This window comes from Dermochelys coriacea, chromosome 1 (genome assembly GCF_009764565.3).
Source record: "Dermochelys coriacea isolate rDerCor1 chromosome 1, rDerCor1.pri.v4, whole genome shotgun sequence".
Taxonomy (NCBI): Eukaryota; Metazoa; Chordata; order Testudines; family Dermochelyidae; genus Dermochelys; species Dermochelys coriacea.
Window position 1 is genome coordinate 53,826,932 of NC_050068.2, and position 22,570 is coordinate 53,849,501.

Consider the following 22,570-nt stretch of genomic DNA (forward strand, 5'->3'; position numbering starts at 1 on the left):
GGTATATTCTGCTGAGCCTTTGCCTTCTCCATCTCCAGTGCATGCTTCCTCTCTTTTTCCTTCTCCTCCAGTTCTTTGGCCCTTGCCTCCATTTCTTCGTCCTTGGCCTCCATTGCTCTCCTGTGGGCAGCCGCTTGGTGTTGTTCTGCCTCTTTCGCTGCCTCCCTTTCTCTCCGCAGGAGTTCTATCTGTCTTTCATGTTCCTTTTGTTTTTCCTCAGCCTCAAATCTGGCTAATTCCAGCTTTTGTTGAACCGTGGAGTCTGTCATCCTAACCTCTCTGTTTTTAACTAACTTTACACCCAAGATTCAGAGTAGCAGCCGTGTTAGTCTGTATTCGCAAAAAGAAAAGGAGTACTTGTGGCACCTTAGAGACTAACAAATTTATTAGAGCATAAGCTTTCCCGATGAAGTGAGCTGTAGCTCACGAAAGCTTATGCTCTAATAAATTTGTTAGTCTCTAAGGTGCCACAAGTACTCCTTTTCTTTTTACACCCAAGAGTTAGACAGAAAACCAAAAAAAAAACAACAACAACAACTTGGCTTGTAAAATTTTGCTGTGCTGAATATGATACCTATATTCTCTAATAGTGATTGTCAACCTACAGAGAAATCCTAAAAAAATCCCCAAACCTAACACCTTTGTCTCCAGACAAACAGGCAGAAAACCCCTCTAGTTGTTCTTAGGGGAAAAAAAAAACTTCAGGTCTGTGAAGACTTGTGAATTTCCCTGCAGGAGGTTAACTATCCTGCCCTTAGGTAAAGAAAACTACAGCTCACAAAAGGCAATTCCCTTTTGTCTCTGCTCTGGCCCCATAACAGAGAAAAAAAAAACACCTCTAACTGTTTTCAGTTTAACCTGCTTTCCAGAAGCCCAAAGGAAAAAAAAAATATTTCTTTTTCAAATCTGTGCTTCTGGTTCAAAAAAAATCTTAAAATGATTTCAAGTTGATCCCACCGCTCTGCCACCATGTCAAGGTTCCTTCCCCACTCTGAACTCTAGGGTACAGATGTGGGGACCTGCATGAAAACCTCCTAAGCTTACTTTTTCCAGCTTAGGTTAAAACTTCCCCAAGGTACAAACTATTTTACCCTTTGCCCTTGGACTTCCACTGCCACCACCAAACATCTGGGTTTATTTTTAAGAAAGCGTTGTTTGGAAACGTCTTTCCCCCCAAAATCCTCACCAAAACCTTGCACCCCCCTGCCTGGGGAAGGCTTGATAACAATCCTCACCAATTTGCATAGGTGACCACAGACCCAAACCCTTGGATCTTAAGAACAATGAAAAAAAGCATTCAATTTCTTACAAGAAGAATTTTAATATGAGAAAAGGTAAAAAGAATCACCTCTGTAAAATCAGGATAGTAAATACCTTACAGGGTAATTAGATTCAAAACCTAGAGAATCCCTCTAGGCAAAACCTTAAGTTACAAGAAAGACACAAAGACAAAAATATTCATTCTATTCAGTACAGTCTAATTTCTCAGCCATTTAAAGAAATCATAATCTAACGCATATCTAGCTAGATTACTTACTAAGTTCTAAGACTCCATTTCTGTTCTGTCCCCGGCAAAAGCATCACACAGACAGAGCCTTTGTTTCTCCCTCCCTCTAGCTTTGAAAGTATCTTGTCTCCTGAAAGTATCTTATCCTAGCTTCTTAACCCTTTACAGGTGAAAGGATTTTTCCTCTGGCCAGGAGGGATTTTAAAGGTGTTTACCCTTCCCTTTATATTTATGACAGAGCCCCTCCTGTGATCTTTAGCCCGGTGGTCAGAGCACTTCTTCAGGATGTGGGAGACACAGGTTCAATTCTCCTCGCTGTGGAGAAGTGATGCAAAATTGGGTCTCCTACCTCTCAGGAGAGTTCCTTAACCACTGGGCTATGGGATATTCTGGTGCTGGTGCCTCTCAATCTTGCCTATTAAAGCTGTTCATCTGTGTAGAAATAATTAAATATTGACTGGGACAAATAGAGTGAAAATAATTCTCTAGGGCCAATGGTTGGGCATTCCCTTCAGGAACAGGAGACCCAAGTTCAAATGCATACTCCCCATCAATCAGGAGGGAGAACAGAAACCCAGGTCTTCCACATCCTGGCTAAGTGCCCTAGCACCTGGCTAAAGGTTCCGAGAAGGCCATGCTATTCTCTGTGGTCATTGTTATTTTGTGTGGATTTAAATATGCTTGGTGCATGCCAACTGTATTGGCTCCCATAGGTGAAATAGATGGGGGCCCACTGAGTTTGAGGAGCCTGCAGGGGCTTAGGTGAGAGAGAGAGAGGTTTAAGTCTGGTGGCATCTAAATGTTGGATATAGGCACCTAAGTCCTTTTGTAGGAGCTACATAGACTTACAAATTACTTGGTGGTTCCAGTAATGATCAAGGAATATCTCTGGGTGACATTGTTCTCGCCACTACACTGGTGTTTTCAACTGAGATGCTACAAATTTACCCCAGTGTAACAGAACAGGAGCTGGCCTATTTACTGCAAGCAGTGGTTGTATTAGCTTTTAGAGGCAGGCTCCTGGTGAGCAGACAAATCACCACATACCTGCTAAATGAGCGACTCTGTAAAATCAAGTAACATCAAAAGCAAACACCTCAGTTTCAGTTTAACCTGTATTTTAACAAAGTATCTTCTATTTTTTACCTAGTGATGAGCTTGAGCCACAACAACATTTGGATGTCTGAATTTTGAATCCCTCAGAAATTTGGGGGCATTCAGATTCAGTGTTCTGGCTTGTGATTGTGTAGTTAACCCTATTCCTGAGGCAGGATATCAAAGTGTACTTTCTACATTAATTCTGATTAATTCTGCACAGGCTTGCCTCTCCTGAATCCCTGTAAAGCTCTCCAAACTAAAGAATTCAGTGTAAAAGAGCCTTAATCACCATTTGGTTTTGTCCGATTATTGTTTATAAAAACCCTGCAGCATATTCATGGGCAGAGGTAAGACAATGGTGGAATTCTTCTCAGTAGCTAGCGTGGTCAAGGTCTGCAAGTAGCGCAGCTGGAGGGCTGATGGAGCCTCAACCAGCACCATGGAGGCCTGCTTCAGTGCTTCGGAAGCATTCCTTTCTCCTTCTGCTGCTATGATCTAAAAACGTGATAGAAATGGACATGTTGGTGGTGATACACCACATTATACGAATGAGAGAAATATTACTGTGGATCTTACCTGAGCTCTAGCATCTCGTGTTGATTCAGCTTCAGCAGCCATAGCTCTTTGCATCTGCATAGGGATCCTGATGTCTTTGATTTCCATACGTGCAACTTGGATTCCCCATTTACTGGTGGCATTATTGAGGATTGTCTTTTTAAAAAAAAAAAAAAAAGTCTATTAATATCAAAACCTATACCATGTGACTTAAATGACAAATCACACTAACCAAAATGTCTCAGATATCGACTATGCTCAGAATTCCAAAACACTTGCAAAAGAATAATTGAAATAAAAGAATAAATGGGAAGAAATTACAATCTACATGGGGATATTTCAGGGGTAGGTCAAGTGGCTAAAAAGGGTCAGATCAATTATTAGTTGTGAAATATTCTCTCAGATCTGTGATATATTGGAGGGGAGATGATGCACTTGGGCAAGTCATGCTATTTTTCTAGCACCAGTTCTGCCCAATGGGAACAGCTTTGAAAGAAGCCATTTACCTTTATTGTGGTCAGAATTAAAGACCTGCAGGCCCAAACCTACAAACACTGCCTTGAGTTAAATTCCTCATGCAAGGAAGGGCTTGCAGAACCAGGTGCAATAGTGGGAGCTGTTAATAAAGGACCAAGAGAATCTGGGAACATAAAAAGGTAAGTACCCCCCCATGAAAGAATAGTACTCAACCCTTCATTGCAGATAAGTCACTCCGTTATCCACTGGAGCCAGAGACCCTCAGAAGAGTGCGAGTGACATCCTGAAATTGCACTGTACTATTTTCCATCAATACATAGAATCAGTTTGATGCATCACAATGCCTAGCACAATGGGATCCTGGTCTGTGACTAGGGCTCCCAAGCGCTACCACAATCAAGACCATTGACTCTTCCTCATTACACATTGACACAACATCACATCATATCACCTCTCTCACAGACACATTTTCTCCTGGCTGTTGGAAGGGGTGTGGAGGTGAGCTGTCTTTTTTTGGTCTCTCTCTCTCTCTCCCTGATATCTAAGAGGAAACAAGATTTTTTTTCCTCCTCTACTCTCTCTTGGCTGCCAGAGTGACACTCCCCTGGATTGCAGGGGAGGGTTGGGGGTGGGATTTAAACATGGGAACAATTCAATCCAGTTCGGGTCAATTCAATACATTTTATTGACATGACATGAGATGGGTGGGGCCAAAGTTTAATCAAGCATCTGCTTAAGATAATACAAGATGGTTTTACAAAAGGTAGATTGTGCCAGACCAACTTGACCTCCTTCTTTGATAAAAAGAAAAGGAGTACTTGTGGCACCTTAGAGACTAACAAATTGATTAGAGCATAAGCTTTCGTGAGCTACAGCTCACTTCATTGGATGCATCCGATGAAGTGAGCTGTAGCTCACGAAAGCTTATGCGCTAATAAATTTGTTAGTCTCTAAGGTGCCACAAGTACTCCTTTTCTTTTTGCGAATACAGACTAACATGGCTGCTACTCTGAAACCTGTCATTATGCAATTCTTTGATAAAGTAACTGCTTTTTTATACAAAGGAAATGCAGTAGATCTAATCTACCTGGATTTCACGAGGGTATTTGATACAGTTCCAATGGAAAATTATGAGTTAAATTGCAGGAGATAGGGATTAATATGAGAATTGAAAGGTGGACAAGGAACTGGAGACTACAACAGGTCATACTGAAAGGTGAACTCTCAGGCTAGAGGGAGGTTACTAGTGGAGTTCATCAGGGGATCAGTCTTGGGACCAATCTTATTTAAGATTTTTGTTACCAACCTTGGCAAAAAAATAAAATTTTCCGATGACACAAAGTTTGGAGGTATTGCCAATAAAGAGGACCAGATTATCAAACAATATGATCTGGACAACCTTGTAAACTGGAGTTATAGAAATGGGATTGCATTTAGGGATTAACAACGAGAATTTTTGCTATAAACAGGGAATGTATCTGTTGCAAGTGACAGAGGAGGCAAAAGACCTGGGTGTATTGGTTGATCATAGGAGGACTATGAGCCACTAATATGATGTGGCTGTGAAAAAGGGCTAATGCAGTCCTAGGATGTGTGACAAAGTTCCTCCTCTGCCTTGGTGAGTCCTGCGCTTATTGGCAGATTTGCTCGCCTCAGAGATTCACGGCAGCCCTCAGTTTGGCCACTTTTGCTAGTGGCTTAAACCTGCCGTTCACTCAGCTAACCTCATCACGGGCCAGCATAGGGAAAGGGAGAACAAACCCCAAAGTCCCTGCAGACCAACCTAGTGGGTCAGGTCAGGGACCTTCCCCTCTGGGGGGATGCACAGTCCAGGTCACCTGCTCTTGTCTCAAATAGGGAGTTAAGGGGGATGGGGGAAAACCCAGGCCCACCCTCTATTCTGGGTTCCAGCCCAGGGCCCTGTGGATTGCAACTGTCTATAGTGTCTCTTGTAACAGCTACAACTCCCTAGGCTACTTCCCCAGGGCCTCCTCCCAACACCTTCTTTACCCTCACCACAAGATCTTCCGCCTGAAGCCTGATCATGCTTGTACTCCTCAATCCTCTAGCAGCACACCTTCTCACTCCCTACTCCTTGCACACACCTTCCCCTAACTGATGGGAGGTCCTTTTTAAACCAGGTGTCCTGATTAGTCTGCCTGCCATAATTGATTCTAGTGTGTTCTTAATTGGCTCCAGGTGTCTTAATTAGCTTGTCTGTCTTAATTGGTTCTAGCAGGTTCTTGATTGCTCTAGTATAGCCCCTTCTCTGGTCACTAAAGGAACAGAAAACTGTTCATCCAGGGGCCAGTATATTTGACTTCTACCAGACTCCTGTACCCCACTGGTTGGGGTCTGTCACAAATGCTTCAGATGACATATTTCTAGTAGTGACAGGGAAGTGTTAGTACCATTATACAAGGCACTGGTGAGACCTCATCTGGAATACTATGTGCAATTTTGGACTCCCATGTTTAAGAAAGATGAATTCAACTGGAACATGAGCAGAGAAGGTTTACTAGGATGATCCAACGTATGGAAAAACTACCTTATGAGAGAAAAGGAGTACTAGTGGCACCTTAGAGACTAACAAATTTATTTGAGCATAAGCTTTCGTGAGAATGCATTCAATGAAGTGAGCTGTAGCTCACGAAATCTTATGCTCAAATAAATTTGTTAGTCTCTAAGGTGCCACTAGTACTCCTTTTCTTTTTGCGAATACAGACTAACACGGTTGCTACTCTTTAACCTACCTTATGAGAGGAGACTCAAAGAGCTTGGCTTGTTTAGCCTAACCAAAAGAAGGCTGAGGGGAGATATGGTTGCTCTCTATAAATACATCAGAGCGATAACTACCAGGAAGGAGAGGAGTTAGTTACATTATGTGCCAATGTGGACACAAGAACAAATGGCTGTAAACTGGCCATCAACAAGTTTAGGCTTGAAATTAGACAAAGGTTTCGAACCATGAGAGGAGTAAAAGTTCTGGAACAGTCTTCCAAGGGGAGCAGTGGAAGAAAAAAGCCTAACAGGCTTCAAGACGAAGCTTGATAAGTTTATGGAGGGGATGGTATGATGAGAATGGTATGTAGCCAATCTGCGACTGCCAGCAGCAAATATCTCCAACGGCTGGTGATGGGATACTTGATGGGGAGGGCTCTCAGTTACTAGAGATAATTCTTTCCCAGGTGTCTAGCTAGTGGTCTTGCGCACATGCTCAGGGTCTACTGATCACCATATTTGGGATCAGGAAGGAATTTTCCCCTGGGTCAGATTTCAGAGACCTGGGGTTTTTTTGCCGTCCTCTTCAGCATTGAGCGTGCGTCACTTGCAGGTTTAAACAAGTGTAAATTGTAGATTCTCTATAACTTAAAGTATTTAAAGCATGATTTGAGGACTTCAGTAACTCAGCCAGAGGTTAGGGGGTCTATTATAGGAGTGGGTGGGTGAGGGTGAGGTTCTGTGGCATAGGCAACATGTGATTCTTGCATTTGGGGAGGCGGGGTGGGAGTGCAGGAAGTTCTCTAGAAATTGGGGGGAGGGCCACCAGTGCCTGAACAGTGGCCCCACCCCCTGCTCCACCTCGAGGTCCGTACCCGCTCAGCCTCTTCTCCCAAGACCCTGCTCCCACTCCGCCTCTTCCTGCCCACACTCCACCGTTTCCTGACCCTGTTCCACCTCTTCTCCTGAGGCCCCCGCACCCACTCCTCTCTGCCCTCTCCCCCAATAACCCCTCCACCCACCACTCTGGGGTTTCGGGCTCTGGGGTGTGGCCAGGGATGAGGAGTTTGGAGTGCAGGAGAAGGCTCAGGGCTCGGATGGGGGTTGGGGTGTGGGCTCTGGGAGGGAGTTTGGGTGCGGGAGGAGGATCAGGGCTGGGGCAGGGGGTTGGGGTATAGGATGGGGTGAGAAGTGTGGGCTCCAGCTGGGCGCCGCTTACCTCCCGGAAGCAGCTGGCATGTCCAGCTCCTAGGCTCAGGGGCGGACAGATGGCTCTGTGCGCTGCCCCTGCCATGGTTCCTGGCCAATGGGAGCTGCAGAGTCAGCGTTCGGGGTAGGGGCAGCATGTGGAGACCCCGTGGGCGCCCCTGCACTTAGGAGGTGGACAAGCTGGCCACTTCCAGGAGTCACGCAGACCAGGACAGGAAAGGAGCCTGCCTTAGCCCTGCTGTGCTGCCGACCGGCCTTTTAGCAGCCTATTAAAATCTCCTAGATTGGTTTCAAATTCACCAGGAGATTGATGCCTATTCCGGTAGAATCCTGGCCAAACTGGAGCCCTCACCCCCTCCCACACCCCAACCCTCTGTCCCAGCCCATAGCCCTCTCCCATACTCCGAACCCCTTGGCACCATCCCCCAGCCCAGAGCTCGCACTCCAGCCTCCTGCCCCAGCTGTGAGCCTTCTCCCACATCCCAACCCCCTACCCTAGCCCAGGGCCCCCTCCCAACCCTGAACCCCGCATTTCTGGCCCCACCCCAGAGCCCGCACCCACAGCCAGAGCCGTCACCTTCTCCTGCACCCCAACCCTCTGCCCAATCCCAGTGAAAATGAGTGAGGGTGGGGGGAAAGGGAGCGACAGAGGGAGGGCGATGGTGTGAGTGCGGGGGCAGGGCCTCAGAGAAGGGGCAGGGCAGGAGTGTGGCCTCGGAAAAGGGGAAGGCAGGGGGGTATCCCTGGCTCCCTCTTCTGTGGCCCCCCCGCTCCTTTCCGTCTCCTTCCCCGAGTCTCCCCCCACCGTCTCCTCTCCACCCCCTCTTCCGAGGTCCCCACACCTGCCTCTCACTCCTCTCCACCCCCTCCCCACTCACTTCTTTCTGGCCCTTCTTGCCTTAAGAGCAAGTGATGGGGAGAGAGGGGGCAGATAGGAGCAACTGATGGGCAGGCAAGGGGGGTCCTCAGGAGAAGAAGCAGAGTGGGGGCAGGAAAAGGCGGAACGAGGGCAGGGCCTCAGAGGGAAGAGGCCAAGCGAGGGTGGGGCCTCAGGGCAGAGCACAAACAGGGCCACAGTTTGGGAGCTGGTGGCCCCGCCACTTCTTGGGAGCTTCCAGGAGTGGCGGCGGGCCTCCAAAGAGAGGTGCACGGCATCTGGCATTTCTTGACTGGTTTGGGGAGGCTTAGTCTCCCCAATCCTCTTATACCCACGACCCATGTTCTGTGGCCTGCAATGTGCAGGAGGTCAGTTTAGCTGGCCATGATGGTCCCTTCTGACCTTAAAGTGCTGAGTCTGAGATAGAGCATCCTGGTACTATGGATTTCTCCACCATTGCACATTATTGCTCATTTCTAAAGAAGTGTCAGGGAGCCCTATATCAAGACTGTCTCATTCACTTCTCAAAAAGTTAAGTTCCAAGAGCCTTGTTTGCTTTTTAACAAGAGATCACTAGTTTTATCAGATGAGCTGAGGAAGTATCTTTACAATATTTTTTCCATATTTTGCAGTAGGTGGTGTATGAAACTGAAAGAGGATAATGAAAGATTTTACAGTTATGTTTCTTTTAAAAAAAGGCCACTCATTTCTAAGATTATATTCCATAAAATGAGATGCTGTGCCCATCAATAGAACATTAGATGTGGATTTACCTGGATTTTGTGGGCAATCTCTTCTCGACCAGACAGGATCTGGGACAAGCTTTGGGTGCCTAGAACATTTCTCAAAGTGGTCTGTGCCAGCAGGTTGGTGGATAAATGGACATCCGTGACATTAGCCACTGAACAGACAGCACTGTAGATTTTATAGTAGACCACTCCATCAACTTGGGTAGTTAGAGAATCTTTCGTAAGAATCTACGAAAAACAAACATACAGAGATTAGATAATGATCCAGGACACACAATTCCCAGCATTATGGAGATGTTTGTTTCCTGTAGTGAGACAAGAAGCCACAATAATTCAAAGAAGTCAAGGTAAATTGATTTCAGTGGTGTCACCCTGGATTTACAACCATTTAAACCAAAGCAACATTTGTGCAAAGTATTTAAATGACTCACCCAGTAATATGTTAACCAGTTGTGATGATTCTGAGTGCATTTGCCTTGGAATAATCATAGGCAGGTTCATGGAATTTAAAAATCATAGGCACAAGGACAGAAAAAAAATGCAACAACTGGATGACGTGTTCTTAAATGGTCTGTGGAGTCCCTTTACATAGGCATGCCAGGCCACATTCACCAATGCTGGTGAAGTGAGCTATAAATCCCCTGTGCCCCAGTGAACAATTAATCTTGATGGAGCACAGTTGATGTTTCCACAGCTGCCTTACCACCAGGATAGGTGGGAGGCATCTTTAGTTTGCAGCCAAGGGCTCCATAGAAGCCCTGCCAGAAGAAATTGCAGAGAGGATGTACTGAGTAAGTATGTTCCCAGGCTATTATGGCCACCTTCCTTCCTGTACAGACCTGTTCGGAGCTGGCTCTCTTCATCCGATGAAGTGAGCTGTAGCTCACGAAAGCTTATGCTCTAATAAATTTGTTAGTCTCTAAGGTGCCAGAAGTACTCCTTTTCTTTTTGCTTCATCCCTCCAGCATGTCATCCCCCTTTTTCACTACATCAGCTTCCCTTCCACCCCAGCTGACTTTCCATCTATGGAGTCTTTCTAACAGGGTGTTATGCTGGGGTTTGGGCAAAACCTCACTGAAGCTGGTAGCATAACAGTCACTCTTCATAAAGGATAAAAGAAAGCAGTTAAGTTCCTTTATGGAATCCAGAGCTGAAACAATAGGGAACCACCACCCAAAAATATAGGCCACATGCAAAGCTGGAATAGGAGTTGAGCCATGCACTCTGAGGGGTTTTCCTTGGGGTCTGAATGAAATGCAGTTTGTGTATGAGAGAGAGAGGAGGATCAGTACCATAGCAGCACACAAAGAAGGCAGTAAGGAAGCCTCAGATGCAGTGGTGTCCCTAGCTTCTGTTTGCCAGAAGCTGGGAATGGGCGACAGGGGATGGTTCACTTGATGATTACCTGTTCTGTTCATTCCCTCTGGGGGACCTGGCATTGGCCACTGGCAGAAGACTGGATACTGGGCTACATGGACTTTTGGTCTGACCCAGTATGGCCGTTCTTATGTTCAGTCAGAGGAGCACTTGTAGTATGACCCTGAGAAACGGCTAAGAGATGGAGCTTTTGCACAGAGTGCTGCTGGAAACAGGTGGGAAACTGAGCAAAGAAACTGTCTCCTGCTGTTTGATTCCTACTGTATTTTGGGAAACAGGACTTTGTACATTTTTTGTAAATAAACAGGATTGCATCAAATAAATACCTGCCTCGATCATCATTTTCTCCTCCTAATGGAAACAACCCACAAGACCATGAATACTGGCTGACCACTTGGGTCAAAAGGGGTAACAGAGTTTAGACTCAGTGAATCTGACACTGCATGAAATAAGACCCTTGAGCTCTTAAAACCGAGGAGGTTTCTTAAGCATATTTATTCCAGGCCATAGGCATTTAAATTTTGGATGGAATAGTTAGGAACAATCTCTAGCAGCACAATATATCATAAAGAGCCTTTTCTCAGATCTGTAACATGGGAAGTTTGTGGCTCTATCATTACCGATTCTTGTTTCTCCTTTCTTCAGAAAAGCACAATAAAATGGCAACTCTTCAAGTAGAAGCACAGCATTGTAGCTACATGTAAATAAACCTTTTTCTGCGGAGGGGGAGATTTCCCTTGACTTTTTTTAAAAATGAACTTCTTTGGCCAACATTTTCAACCCTGGGTGCCTAAAGAGAAGGCCATAAATCCCTATTAAGGCCTGATTTTCAGAGATGAGCGCCTGCAGCTTCCTTTTGACTTCAAGGTGATTTGTTAAGGTACATAAGTGTGTATTAAATTACCTATCCATAGGCACCAAATGTGACAAATTTGGTCTTTGCTCATTGTTTTGTCTGGAACAACATTAACTTTCTAAGTGACTTAAGTGAAGGCTTTCGTAATGATGATAAGTTTTTTGTATCTATTCAGTTATTTACCAGATCTACTTCTTACTAGGAAAAATAGTTACTGGGGATCCCATTCTAGTTTATTGCTTGATTTCCATGGATAGTAAAGAGAGGACTAATTATGAAGGCTTGGTAAATTTCAGCTCTCCTGACTTCCCTCTCTCTCATCCTCTCATCTTTGGAGCTCCCCACATTTCTATCTCTAATCTCACTTTCCTCTTTTTCTAACCCAGAATGCTGAAAGTTAGTAAGAAAAGCCTGCTTGACTTGCCAGGAGTGACAAGATTATAACCTGAGCTGGTAGGGTTGTAGGTTTGATTAGGCTCCAGTGTTATTCTGGCACTAGCATTTGGAAGTAAACAAGTACAGCAAATGAAGTTAAGTCTGTACCGCTGCCAAAGACTGAGACAAAAAAAATGCTTTCTTAGTTTGACATGTTAAAAACTAAAACTGCTTTAGGTTTGATTTCTAGTTTAAATGGCTATTGCGTAAGTCGTTACCTCTTGTAGGGGAATGTTACTGGTAACAGTTCTAAGATCAACCCTGGTAAAAACATCCGTACACGGAAGGACTATAATCAAACCTGCAGAAAAGAAAAAGAAAAGGCCAAAGCTGAAACACCTTATCTGAAGGCTAAGCTCTGATCGCACATGAAATAACTATTTCTATTGTGTAATGACAATGGCCCTCAGAGCTATACTGATATTTCATTACCACAGCATTTCTTTTTCTGTATGAGGAGAAAGGAATGGGGTTTCATATTTTTATATATATAATGGAAGGAAATGCAGATGTCAGAGTTCCAATACCAATGTGAATTCAGTAGAGTTAAGTAGATAGTGTACTAGACTGGGAGTCAGAAAAATTCCATTCTGTTCTCAGCTCTGTCATGTGACCTTGAGCAAGTTACTTCCTTTTCTATGCCTCTGTTTCCCCTCTCAAACTTTTGTCTATTTAGATTGTTAGCTCTTCAGGATGGTGGGTCAGGGGGAAATAGCCACTTAGTGTGGCTCCTCCTTCAACCCCTGGCCCTGCCCACTTTTTGGGCCACATGGTTGTTTTTCAGAGGAAGACAGATGGTTATGTGATAAGGGGGTTCTTCCTCCATTCCTACTCCATGTTTGCACCGTCTCACTGTACCTTTTCCAATGGATTGTTTGTTTTTCATCTGCACGGTGCAAAGGTACTTGTTATAATAATGCAGAGAGCATTCTTATTAGTGATCATTTCCTATGACAATAGCACCTGAAGGCCCCAACTATGATACCAAGTGTTGCGCTAGGCGCTGTACACACATTTAGTAAGAGACTGTCCCCACCCCAAAGACCTTACAACTTTAAATAGACAAGACTGATAAAGGGTGAGAGAAAGGAAGTATTATTATCCCCATTTTACAGATAGCAAACTGAAGTCCAGGGAGATTGAGTAACTTGCCAAAGGTCACACAGGAAGTCTGTGGCAGAATGGGGAATGGAATTCAGATCTCCGAAGTCTCTGTCCAGTGTGTTAAGCACAAGATCACCATTCCCCTGCATGTGATCTTTACTCTATTCTAAAGCTAGGTTTAGATCTCAGGATCTGCTGGCTTCCTCTCTAAACAGCAATATAGAGAAAACAAGCAGCAGATGCACAGGCTCATGGACAAAGAATTACTTTGTCCTTTTTACTGTGCCCTGGACAGATTCCTTGCATCGCCCATTGTCTGAACAAGGACTTGAGAGAACCTCAGACACAGAACATCTGGTTCCAGTGAAAATAGATGAAACCTCATTTACTCACCTGGACCCTTTGCTCTTTTGGACACTATACGTCCCAGCCGAAATACAACAGCACGCTCATATTCCTTGACAATCTAGGACAATATTTTTAAAATGGAGGTTAACACTAACACCACCCTTCCCTCTTGCCTGACCTTCTATCCTTCAAACCACAAGGAAATGACAAAATCACGATAGCAAAAGATATGTAGGTAATTACATATTTTTGATCTTGTTCTCCCTCTAGCCCCTCACCCTGTCTCTTGCTGTGGAATATCAGGTCCCAATCCTGCAAATACTTATGCATGTGATCACAGGTGCTGACTTCTTCCTTTCCCCAGGAGTGCTCAACCCCCGCTCAGCCTGAGGCCCCACCCCCACTCCACACCTTCCTGCCCCCACCCTACCCCACTCCACACTTTCCCTGCCCCCCCACCCCTGCCCCACCTCTTCCCGCTCCCTCTCTGCCCTGCCCACCCTGCTCCCACCCCGCCTCTTTCCACCCAGTTCTGCCCCTCCCCCAAGCACGCCCCCTCCCCGTTCCTCCTCTTCCCCCCCTCCCAGTGCCTCCTGCACACTGCGAAACAGCTGGTCATGGTGGGCGGGAGGCATTGGGAGGGAAGGGGAGGAGCCGAATGGTGGGGCTGTTTGTGGGCAGGAGGTGCTGGAGAGGTGTGGGAGGGAGTTTGGCTGCCAGTGGGTGATAAGCACCTACTATTTTTTCCCATGGGTGGTCCAGGATGTGGACCTGCATTTGTATTTGTACAAATACTGATCAGTTTTTCTAAGTCTCTCATCCCCAGCACCTCAGAAACATTCATTACTTTATTCTCACACTATCCTTGTGAAATAGAGAAGCAGTATCCCTGTGGGAGAGCTGAAGGCACAGAGAATTTAAATGACCTGTCTGAGGTTATACAGGGAGCCTGGGGATGAACATGGACCAGAACACAGAACTCTTGCATCCTAATCTTGAACCTTAACTACAAATATTATCCTTTGTCCCATAACATGGGGTACAAATGGCTTTTGTCCTGGTGAAATACATAGTAGTAATAGACCATTCTCTCAGTCCTCCAATTCCCATCAGCTTACCTTCAAGCACATCCAGATGGAGAAAGGAAAGGTAATAAGCATGAACAGGACTGAAAGAGAAACCAGGATCCAGCCACAGGCCCCAATTCCTTCCTTCTTATCTGCTACAGAATAAAAAGACGGGAACCGTTGTCGGTTGCCTGGTCAATCTGCTGAATTTATAGTAAACATCTGGCACACCAAAGAAGCTCTACATGAGGAAAATGACAGGAACTCCCAGGACAGTTTAGGTTTGAAACTTCTGCTGGCCCGTTCACCTAATGCCAGAAACCAGTGATTGTCAAAACGCGCAGATATGTGACTAGCCCTCTGGGCAGTTCTTTTCACTCTCTGGTCTTGCTGCCTTTCCTCAGCACCGTATTATTATTAATTAATTGTGTTGGGATAGAGCCTGGAGACCCCAATTGCCAGATGCCAGGGGTTTTTTTAGCCGGAGAGGGGGTACTTAGAAGCAGAGCTGCAATGAGGCAAGGAAAAGCCAGAGATTTTTTCAGAAGAAGGGTGTGACAAATCCAGCCCAGCCAAGCCCTATACAAGAGGAGCAGCTGGGGCATAAGCAACAGAATTAGGACAGGAGACGTGGAGGGAGCCATGCCGGGGGAAGACCAGCGGCAGGAATCCATTTTTCAATGGAGAGTGTGGCCGTAATTGATTTTTGTGGGCATGCCACCAAGAAGCTGAATGTTTCTGCCTCTTTGCTCCGTGCCTCTCCACTGCTTGGAGAGGATGAGAGCTAGGGGCTCAGCCCCGCAGAGCAGCGTACAAGGGAGGCATGCTCACTGGGTCTGAGTGTAGAGGCTGGTCGCAACAACCTGCTCCCGCACTGGGCTGAACACAACCTGTGGTGGGGGCCTGCTCTTCCCTGTATGAGGACTCCTATACCAGAACTAAGGTCTTTTCCCTGCTCACTTGCTCTTTTTGGGATTCAGACTTCACCCTGTGTAAAAACCTTCTCCTTGTATAACATCTAAAATCTTTTTTTCCCCACCACAATCACTGAGGAGAGAATGCTGTGCTCTGCAGTCCTCTGCTCCACATTTCTGAGGTCCTTGCTACAGATTTAATCACGCCCAGGTTGAGAGGTTTGGGTCCAAGAGGACCAAGTTCCAGGCCTTGTTTGGAAGTCCTGCCTTTTCTGTTCAAGCTTTTTGCATGAGAACTGAGTGTGCATCTTACACTAACACTCTATATTTGGGAGAGTTTGAATCCAGGCTTTTGTTCTGACCCACTGTAACAGAAAAGACACAAATCTAGGGGTTAGGTTCAGGCCAGTTGCCAGAAAAATGTCATTTGGTCTTGCCACTGCTGGAACCAATGATTTGAACAGTTCTCTTGAATGAATTACCATGAAAGCTTCAGGTACATATGACTGAGGCCAGACTAGAATCCTCATGGGTTAATGTTAAAAACTTAAAACCACTGTCTGTGCTGCTTCTCCACCATACATCCTGCCCTGTTACTGTTCTATTCAGCTTCACTTGCCATCACTGGAGTGTCAGGCTATTGCTGGTACATTAAGTAATAGGCAAGAGGATAAATGTTTCTTCCATCAGCTGACTGTCCTACTCACTCTTATGATCAAATGCAATGTAAACAAATAATGAGAGTTGCTTGTATCAACATTGGTTCACTGTCAGCTCCAAGTGCAAAAGATTGCTCAAGAAACCATGTTTTAATCATAGAAGAATTTTACAGATGCTGAAAAAAGGCATATTGGACCTCTCGGCCTTCATCATCCTCCCCACCTCCACCCATGCTATCATCCCCTCTCGCCCTTCCTCTTTTACAACCATCTAGGCTATATGTTTCAACAGAGCTTTTCTCTGCAGCTCAAAAGTTACTCGGATTGAAAATATCATACTTGTATCCCAGTCTAAAGATTCCGGGCTAGATCTTCCAAGGGACTTACTTAGGTGTCTATGCCCAACATTTACAAGTCACCGAGATCCTCAAAGCCTTCACTCAACTGGGCCCTAAATTCCCAAGTGCCCACTGGTAACGTCTCCAGGGTGGCTAAGTTTCTGCTGATGGGAGCATGCAAAGCCCACTCTGTCCTGACACCTGCCAAGTTGCTCAATGCCCTAGTAAGATTCATAAACTAGATGTTCCCTCTCCCTATCTTGCTGGGGCTTGATCTGGTAGGTATTCTTGGAGCACGCCTAACTAGCACAAAAGTCAGGTGTGGTGATGACTGTTAGACCACTCATCTGGGCCAATTACTGCAGAGGCAGGATTTGAATACAGTGCTCCCACCTCTCACGTGAGTGCCCTAACCACTGGGGTATTAGCTATTCTGATGTGGGTTTCCCTCAGTCTATCCTGTTGAAGCTGTTTCACTTTGGTTAAATAGCTAAATATTCATTAGGCTAGAAAGAGAATCACTCAACTGCCCAGTGGTTAGGGTACTCACCTGGGACATGGGAGACCTAGGTTCCACTCCCCGCAGCTGAGCAGGGATCCGAAAGCAAGTCTCCCACATCCTAGGAGACAGTCCTAACCCCGGAGCTACTTGCTATCATGGGGGATGGACAGACAGCGCTCTTGCTGTGTGTTTTTCTTGCTACAAAGGATTGACCTGAGCTGATGCAGGTGCCTAACTCCAGGACTGTCCCTTTGAGGCCAGGGCTTAGACCACATCCCTCTCCTGAGCATTTCCTACTGGCGAGCTTAAGGCGCTTCCCGTTAAGCTTGTATGAATTCCATTCTTAGGTGTCAGGCTCCCTATTCAATGCATGGGCAGAATCTAACTCGGGGCAGAGGATTCCACTGGATGGCAGAATGCCTAAATGTTAGGCATTGCATGTCAGTGTGGCCATGCACATGTCCCTTTGTGGATCTAGCTTTCCCTACCCGATGCCCTCCCAAAGTGAGTTAATAGTAACAAATAAAATAATAAATCTTCCAAGTTATTTCCTCCTCTGAGTTTCCCAGTGCATCAAGTCTCTTCTGTGTCTGTCTTTTGAAGGGCCAGGCCTCTGGCACCAGGACTGCTTTTATTTTGGTACCCATCTTGTACAGAGCTGAGCATTATTGGTGCTTTGACCATCACTTTGTGAGAGACAGAACTAAATGAATATAAGGCCACATGTTTTGGAGAGGAAGAAAGATGTGCTTTTATGGAAAAGTCCTATAGGATTTAGTAGAAAATACTACCCTATATATAGGTTTATGGAGCCATCCTCTAGACTATAATAGAGAATTATATCCCTATCCTAGAATTCTATATGGTATAAACCCTATAGAACGTTCATAATTCTTTATTAAAATCTATAGGACTTTTTCATAAGGATTACATTGCTCCTGATTGCTAAAACTAAAATGCTAGCAGCATAGATTGTCTGTCTAATCTATAATCACCACACAAAATTAGTAGCCATTTAAAAAAAAAACAGGAGGCTATTGGATGGCTCCAGGGATATGTAATGGAATATGGAGTCTTTTTCCTGTAGGAGCTCAGACACCATGGCAATGGGTGCAGTGAAAAACCTAGAAAGAAAGGAACCGGTAAATAGTTCCAGTCTATATTGGACCACTGACTGAAAGCTGTTACATTTCAATTGTTTGGTGGCTTAGGTGAAATGAGTTGGTGGGCTCAGTCCAATTCTCAGGAGCCTTCATTACAAAACCACTTGTGTAATTGGCACCCATTTGGTACCCTCACAGCTAGTCTTAGCAGAGAGAGGCTAAGGATTGTATCAGTATGGACTCTGAATTAGCCTATCCGCTATAGGTGTCAATCTCCAGATAAGGGTTGAGGCATACTGGCAGCACAGTGGAGAAGCTGGCACAAATGCTGCCCAAGAAGATGGAGGAATCCAGGGCTAGCAATCTGAGGCCTTTGACCCACACTTAACTTTTCTCTCTCTCTTACGCACACACACACACACACACACTCACTTACACTTGTTGGGGTTATTTTGCAGTAAGAATGGAAGGAACACTTACCAACTAGCATCTCCTTACTCTCTTTCCCAAGGTAGCCTCTCCCAGAATCCATCTCATTACAGAGAAATCCTTGTCACCTCACAAGCCATAATGAAGACATCCCCTCAAATAGTGCATAGCTCATTAAAGTGTCTGAGAAGAAAAGAAGAGCAGCAGAAGATCAAGCTTTCACCTGCGAGCGAGTCCACAAGGGATTAGTTACCCAGGTGAGGGAAGAATGTTTACAAAACCAAAGTCTGATGGGTCGTATTCCTCTCTGGAGTAACTCCACTGGTTTCAATTACTTTACTCCAGGGCTGAATGTGGCCCAGCACTTCTAGTTCCTGCAGAATCATCTCTGGGCGTGATTTCTACATGCACCAGCAATAAATGGCACAATTTTCAAAGCCACGTTAAAAAAGGAAAAGAAGTCAAAGCTGGATTGTAAACTCTCCAGGGCAGGGATTGTTTCTTGAGCTGAGCCTTTACTGTATCCAGTGTAATGGGGCCCCAATTTTGTTTAGGGTCCCTAGGTACTATGCAATACATATGTAGCACCCCCCTCCACCCAGTTACTTTCTTTAATGCCAGTCTGCTTACAGGTTTTGATGGATGGGTCTGGGTTCTTCTGGATCCCGCCACCCACTCAGCAGGGTGTCTCTTCTTTATTTTTTCCTATGAATTTATTTGGCAGTGCCTCCACTCCCCCTTACTCCTTCCTGGGAGGGTCACCAGGGCAGCTTGGGAGAAAAACTCTAACCACAGGGTAATCCCCACTTACTTGCCAGATAGTTGGAGACTCCCAAGAAATAACACAAACACATACAATATATTCAACACAATAATTATATTAAACAGGAGACAAATATACGTAACAGGGTAAAACACTATTTTTAGGGTAACCGATGCCCACGCTGATAATACCCGTGATTTCCCCAGTCACAGGACCTGATATAACAAATGTAAGATTAGTGTCCCGTTGGTACGCATACTTTGTTGGGCCCTTGATGACCTCTGACCACAAAATTCTTCTCTGCAGCGGTTTAGCAGTGTGTCTGACTGGGTTCAGTACAGCCCAAAGGACTCACAAGTGGGAGAAGGTGGTAAATCCCTCCACAGTTTTAATATGCAGCAGATTATAAAATCCCCAAACCCTTACTCTCTGGCTTGAGGACACAGTTCAGGGAGTAGGGGGTCCCCAAAACAAATTCCCTGACTGACTAACTAAAAGATGGTGCACTCACAAACTCCATGAATGATCCTCAGGTTCAGAGATGACTCTGGACTCCTCGGTCACTGCAGATGGGCTGATCTCTACTGGCAGGGATCCGCATTCGGCTGCTTTGGTCCCAGGATTTCCCCTCACCACAAAGGGGTGCAGGACTCAAGGTGCAGGTTACACAACTGTACTAAAATCCAAACTGTAGTCTCCTAGCCCAGCATCCAGACACACACTCAGCAGGCAGCAGCCCGGGACTAGCAGACAGAGAGAGCTGACCATGTGGTGCCTGGTCTCACCTAGGGAGCTGGAGGGCTAAGTCAGCCTGACTGGGGAAGTTTCCCAGCAAAACTCTACAAACTGGGAATCATCAGTGGAGAAGGAAAAGCCCAGCTGAGGGATCTTGCTTTCAGGTCCCTAGAGGCCAGTTTTCAGGGGGAACCCTGCATGCAGGCCTGGGACTCACCAGCTCCCCACACAGCCAGTCCTGCCCTTGCCCTGGCTGGCTCCAGATTAATTCAAAAATGGCTTCTCCCCTTTTCTGAACTCCCTTGGAAGGGCATCTCACGCCCTTGATTGCTGGGCAGACTCTGAGTTTGCCTTGGCTCCCCCTCCCTACCAGGGACAGCGTGCCTCTCCCTGAGCTGCCAGCAGACAGAGCCCCAGGAATCTAGGTAATCTCCTTGGGGGTTACACAAATAATAATGTAAGGGTGCCAGTGAGCTTTCAAGGGGCATAGTGAATCCTCCTTCTCCTCTTGTTAGCGTACAAGAGACACCTTAACAATTATTAATTATTATTGTTTATTAAACATTTTTACTGCAGTAGGACCTAGAGGCCAACCAAGTTGAAGCCCTATTGTGCTAGACACTGTACAAACATATGGCAACTTTCTCAGCCTTTAACTCCTTACATTGCCCAGGAATTATATAGTTCAATGGACATTTGCTTCACTTCCTGAAACTCGTTGCTTTAGTACTGCATCAAATTGGCTGTAATTAGAGTGTCAAAATAAAGACAAAACCATTTACAAAGTGTGTGGGTGGGCGGGTGGGGGGTTGTCAGCTCCTTCTAAGGACATATGACAAAATGTCATTGCATGTTACTTCAGAAACAATGAGCCTTTTTCTCTCTCTCTCTCTCTCTCTCTCACTTAGTTGTATTAATTATATTTTTATAACTTATCTTCTCCATCACACTTTATCCATTGCTTCCCTATTGCTGCCAATACATTTAATTACATTTTGCATAATACCTGTTACAGCCCTGGCCATATCCTCACTGTGGATGGGCACCAGGCTGCTATATTGGACCCAACCTTTTGATCTCATGGGTTTCCACACCCACTGGGTTTGAGCAGCGTCCAGGCACCATCTCTGGATCTGGGCTCTTAGGCACACTTCAGAGGGGCAGACTCCCTGTTGGGTGCCCCCTCCTTTGGGGATGGAATCCCACTGCCCAGCTACCCTAGCCCCCAAATCAATACCGACCCTCCAAGTCTTCCCAGTAGTTCATACACATATCCCCCAGAACCCCACCTCATGGGCACTCTAGGGTTTAGTTTAACTCTTCGGGGACATGTGACAGATAAAGCAAGGAACACACAAGCTTTGCAAAGGAACTTCTTAAACACAGTCCTTTACCTAAAGCGTGAGCTACATGTGGCAGGGCCTGTCTTGTGCTTCTGTGTTTGTACAGTGCCTAGCACACTAGGGCCCTGACCCATGCTTGGGACTCCTAGGCGCTATGGTAACACAAATAATAATACTCTTAGTACAAGAGATAGCACAAACAACAAACACCTGTACCCTGTTCCTCTGCCCTGACTCTATGCTCACCACCTTCTGTGAGTGCTTCAGCCTAGTCTGTGTGTGCGGCAGATAAGTCCCTCTTCCTCCTACAGTCCTTCTGCTTGCTGGCAATTGCTCGGCTGGCGTATGTGGTTGTGAGAGAAAGAGAGTGTCTGAGGAAGAGCCTGCCCTTAAATAAAGTTTCATCCCCCCTCTGTCAGATGAGTCACTCACCATCTTCAAAGCCCTAGTCAGGGGGGTGTCACAGCCCTGGCAAAATGCCTCCTGCTGGATGCTCACCAGGCTGTGGGTTTGGACACACAAACTGGGGCCCCATGCCTTTAAGCTCCCTTTGATCCCCAAATAGGCCCCAGTCACAGTGTCTGGCTCCAGCCTTTCTGGAACACTTCCTGGGCACAGATTCTCTGTCTGGTACCCCTTCTGAAAGGACTAACAGAGTGCCCCACAGTCTCCCCAGTAGCTTAAGCACACCCTTTCCACAGGTGCACACCTCTTCAGGGACAAATGAAGCAAACAGAGACAGACTTTGCAGGAAGGTTTATAAAAACCAGTCACTCTATACAGCACAAGAGATGTATGCAAAACACCTACATGCCGTTCCCTGCATGAGGCCTCAGTGCTTGAATAGTCTTTGGGATTTGGTTCAGTGTCATTTCAGGGCTCTAGGTCCTCTTTGTTCGATTTCACTCCTCCAGGGCACAGCTTCTCCTCCAAAGCAGGGAATCTGACTCTGTAACCCATGCAGTCCCTGTTCTACAGCTACAGCTGGTCTGGCAATCAAAAAGGTTCCCTCTGCTTAGGAAATCTGCCCCTTTGAGTTCCTGTAAAAGTGACTTCTTAGCCTTTAGCCTTGTCTAAAGCATTAAGCTGACCTAATTTAGGTTGACATACAGCCACCGTAGTAATTACTGCAGTGGTTTATGTCCACACTACGTGCCCTGTTGGTGGTGCATGTCTTCATCAGGAGTGCTTCCACCAACGTAATAGTGTGGAGCATTGTGGGGCACTGACAATTAGAGCACCCCTCCTCTTCTGGGGCCGACAGACCAAGCTGTCAGCCCTGCACGGCGTTCCCCCGCCCCGCGGTGCTCATAGCTGGAGTCCACCCGTCCCAGGGCTGACAGTGTGAATTTCACTGTGAGTCCCGAGCTGTCTGCCCCAGGGCAGGGGGAACTGCAGCTGTGA

General features: G+C 45.9%; 1 protein-coding gene across 2 annotated transcripts; it reads right to left on the bottom strand.

Annotated features, from left to right (window-relative positions):
• Positions 1-1,750: 1,750 nt before the first annotated feature.
• On the bottom strand, positions 1,751-22,125 carry STOML3 (stomatin like 3). 2 transcript variants are annotated; one of them, XM_038374017.2, is made up of 8 exons: positions 21,977-22,125; positions 18,377-18,508; positions 14,432-14,535; positions 13,359-13,431; positions 12,080-12,162; positions 9,218-9,421; positions 3,182-3,316; positions 1,751-3,100 (listed from the first exon to the last, which is right to left on the bottom strand). In XM_038374017.2, the coding sequence occupies exons 2-8, from the start codon at positions 18,426-18,428 to the stop codon at positions 2,912-2,914; spliced, it is 840 nt and encodes a 279-aa protein (XP_038229945.1). In that variant the 5' UTR covers positions 18,429-18,508; positions 21,977-22,125; the 3' UTR covers positions 1,751-2,911. The 2 variants fall into 2 exon arrangements, with proteins under 2 accessions (XP_038229945.1, XP_043360380.1); XM_043504445.1 differs by lacking the exon at positions 21,977-22,125 and adding an exon at positions 21,413-21,496 and having other exon boundaries at positions 18,377-18,548.
• Between the last annotated feature and the right edge of the window lie 445 nt (positions 22,126-22,570).

Coding starts and splice junctions, on each gene's coding strand:
- STOML3 (XM_038374017.2), bottom strand. CDS start 18,428: ATGGATTCTGGGAGAGGCTACCTTGGGAAAGAGAGTAAGGAGATGCTA. Junction 9,422..12,079: donor GTAACATTCCCCTACAAGAG/GTAACGACTTAC, acceptor TGTTTTTCGTAG/ATTCTTACGAAAGATTCTCT. Junction 3,317..9,217: donor AGATTGCCCACAAAATCCAG/GTAAATCCACAT, acceptor TTTTTTAAAAAG/ACAATCCTCAATAATGCCAC.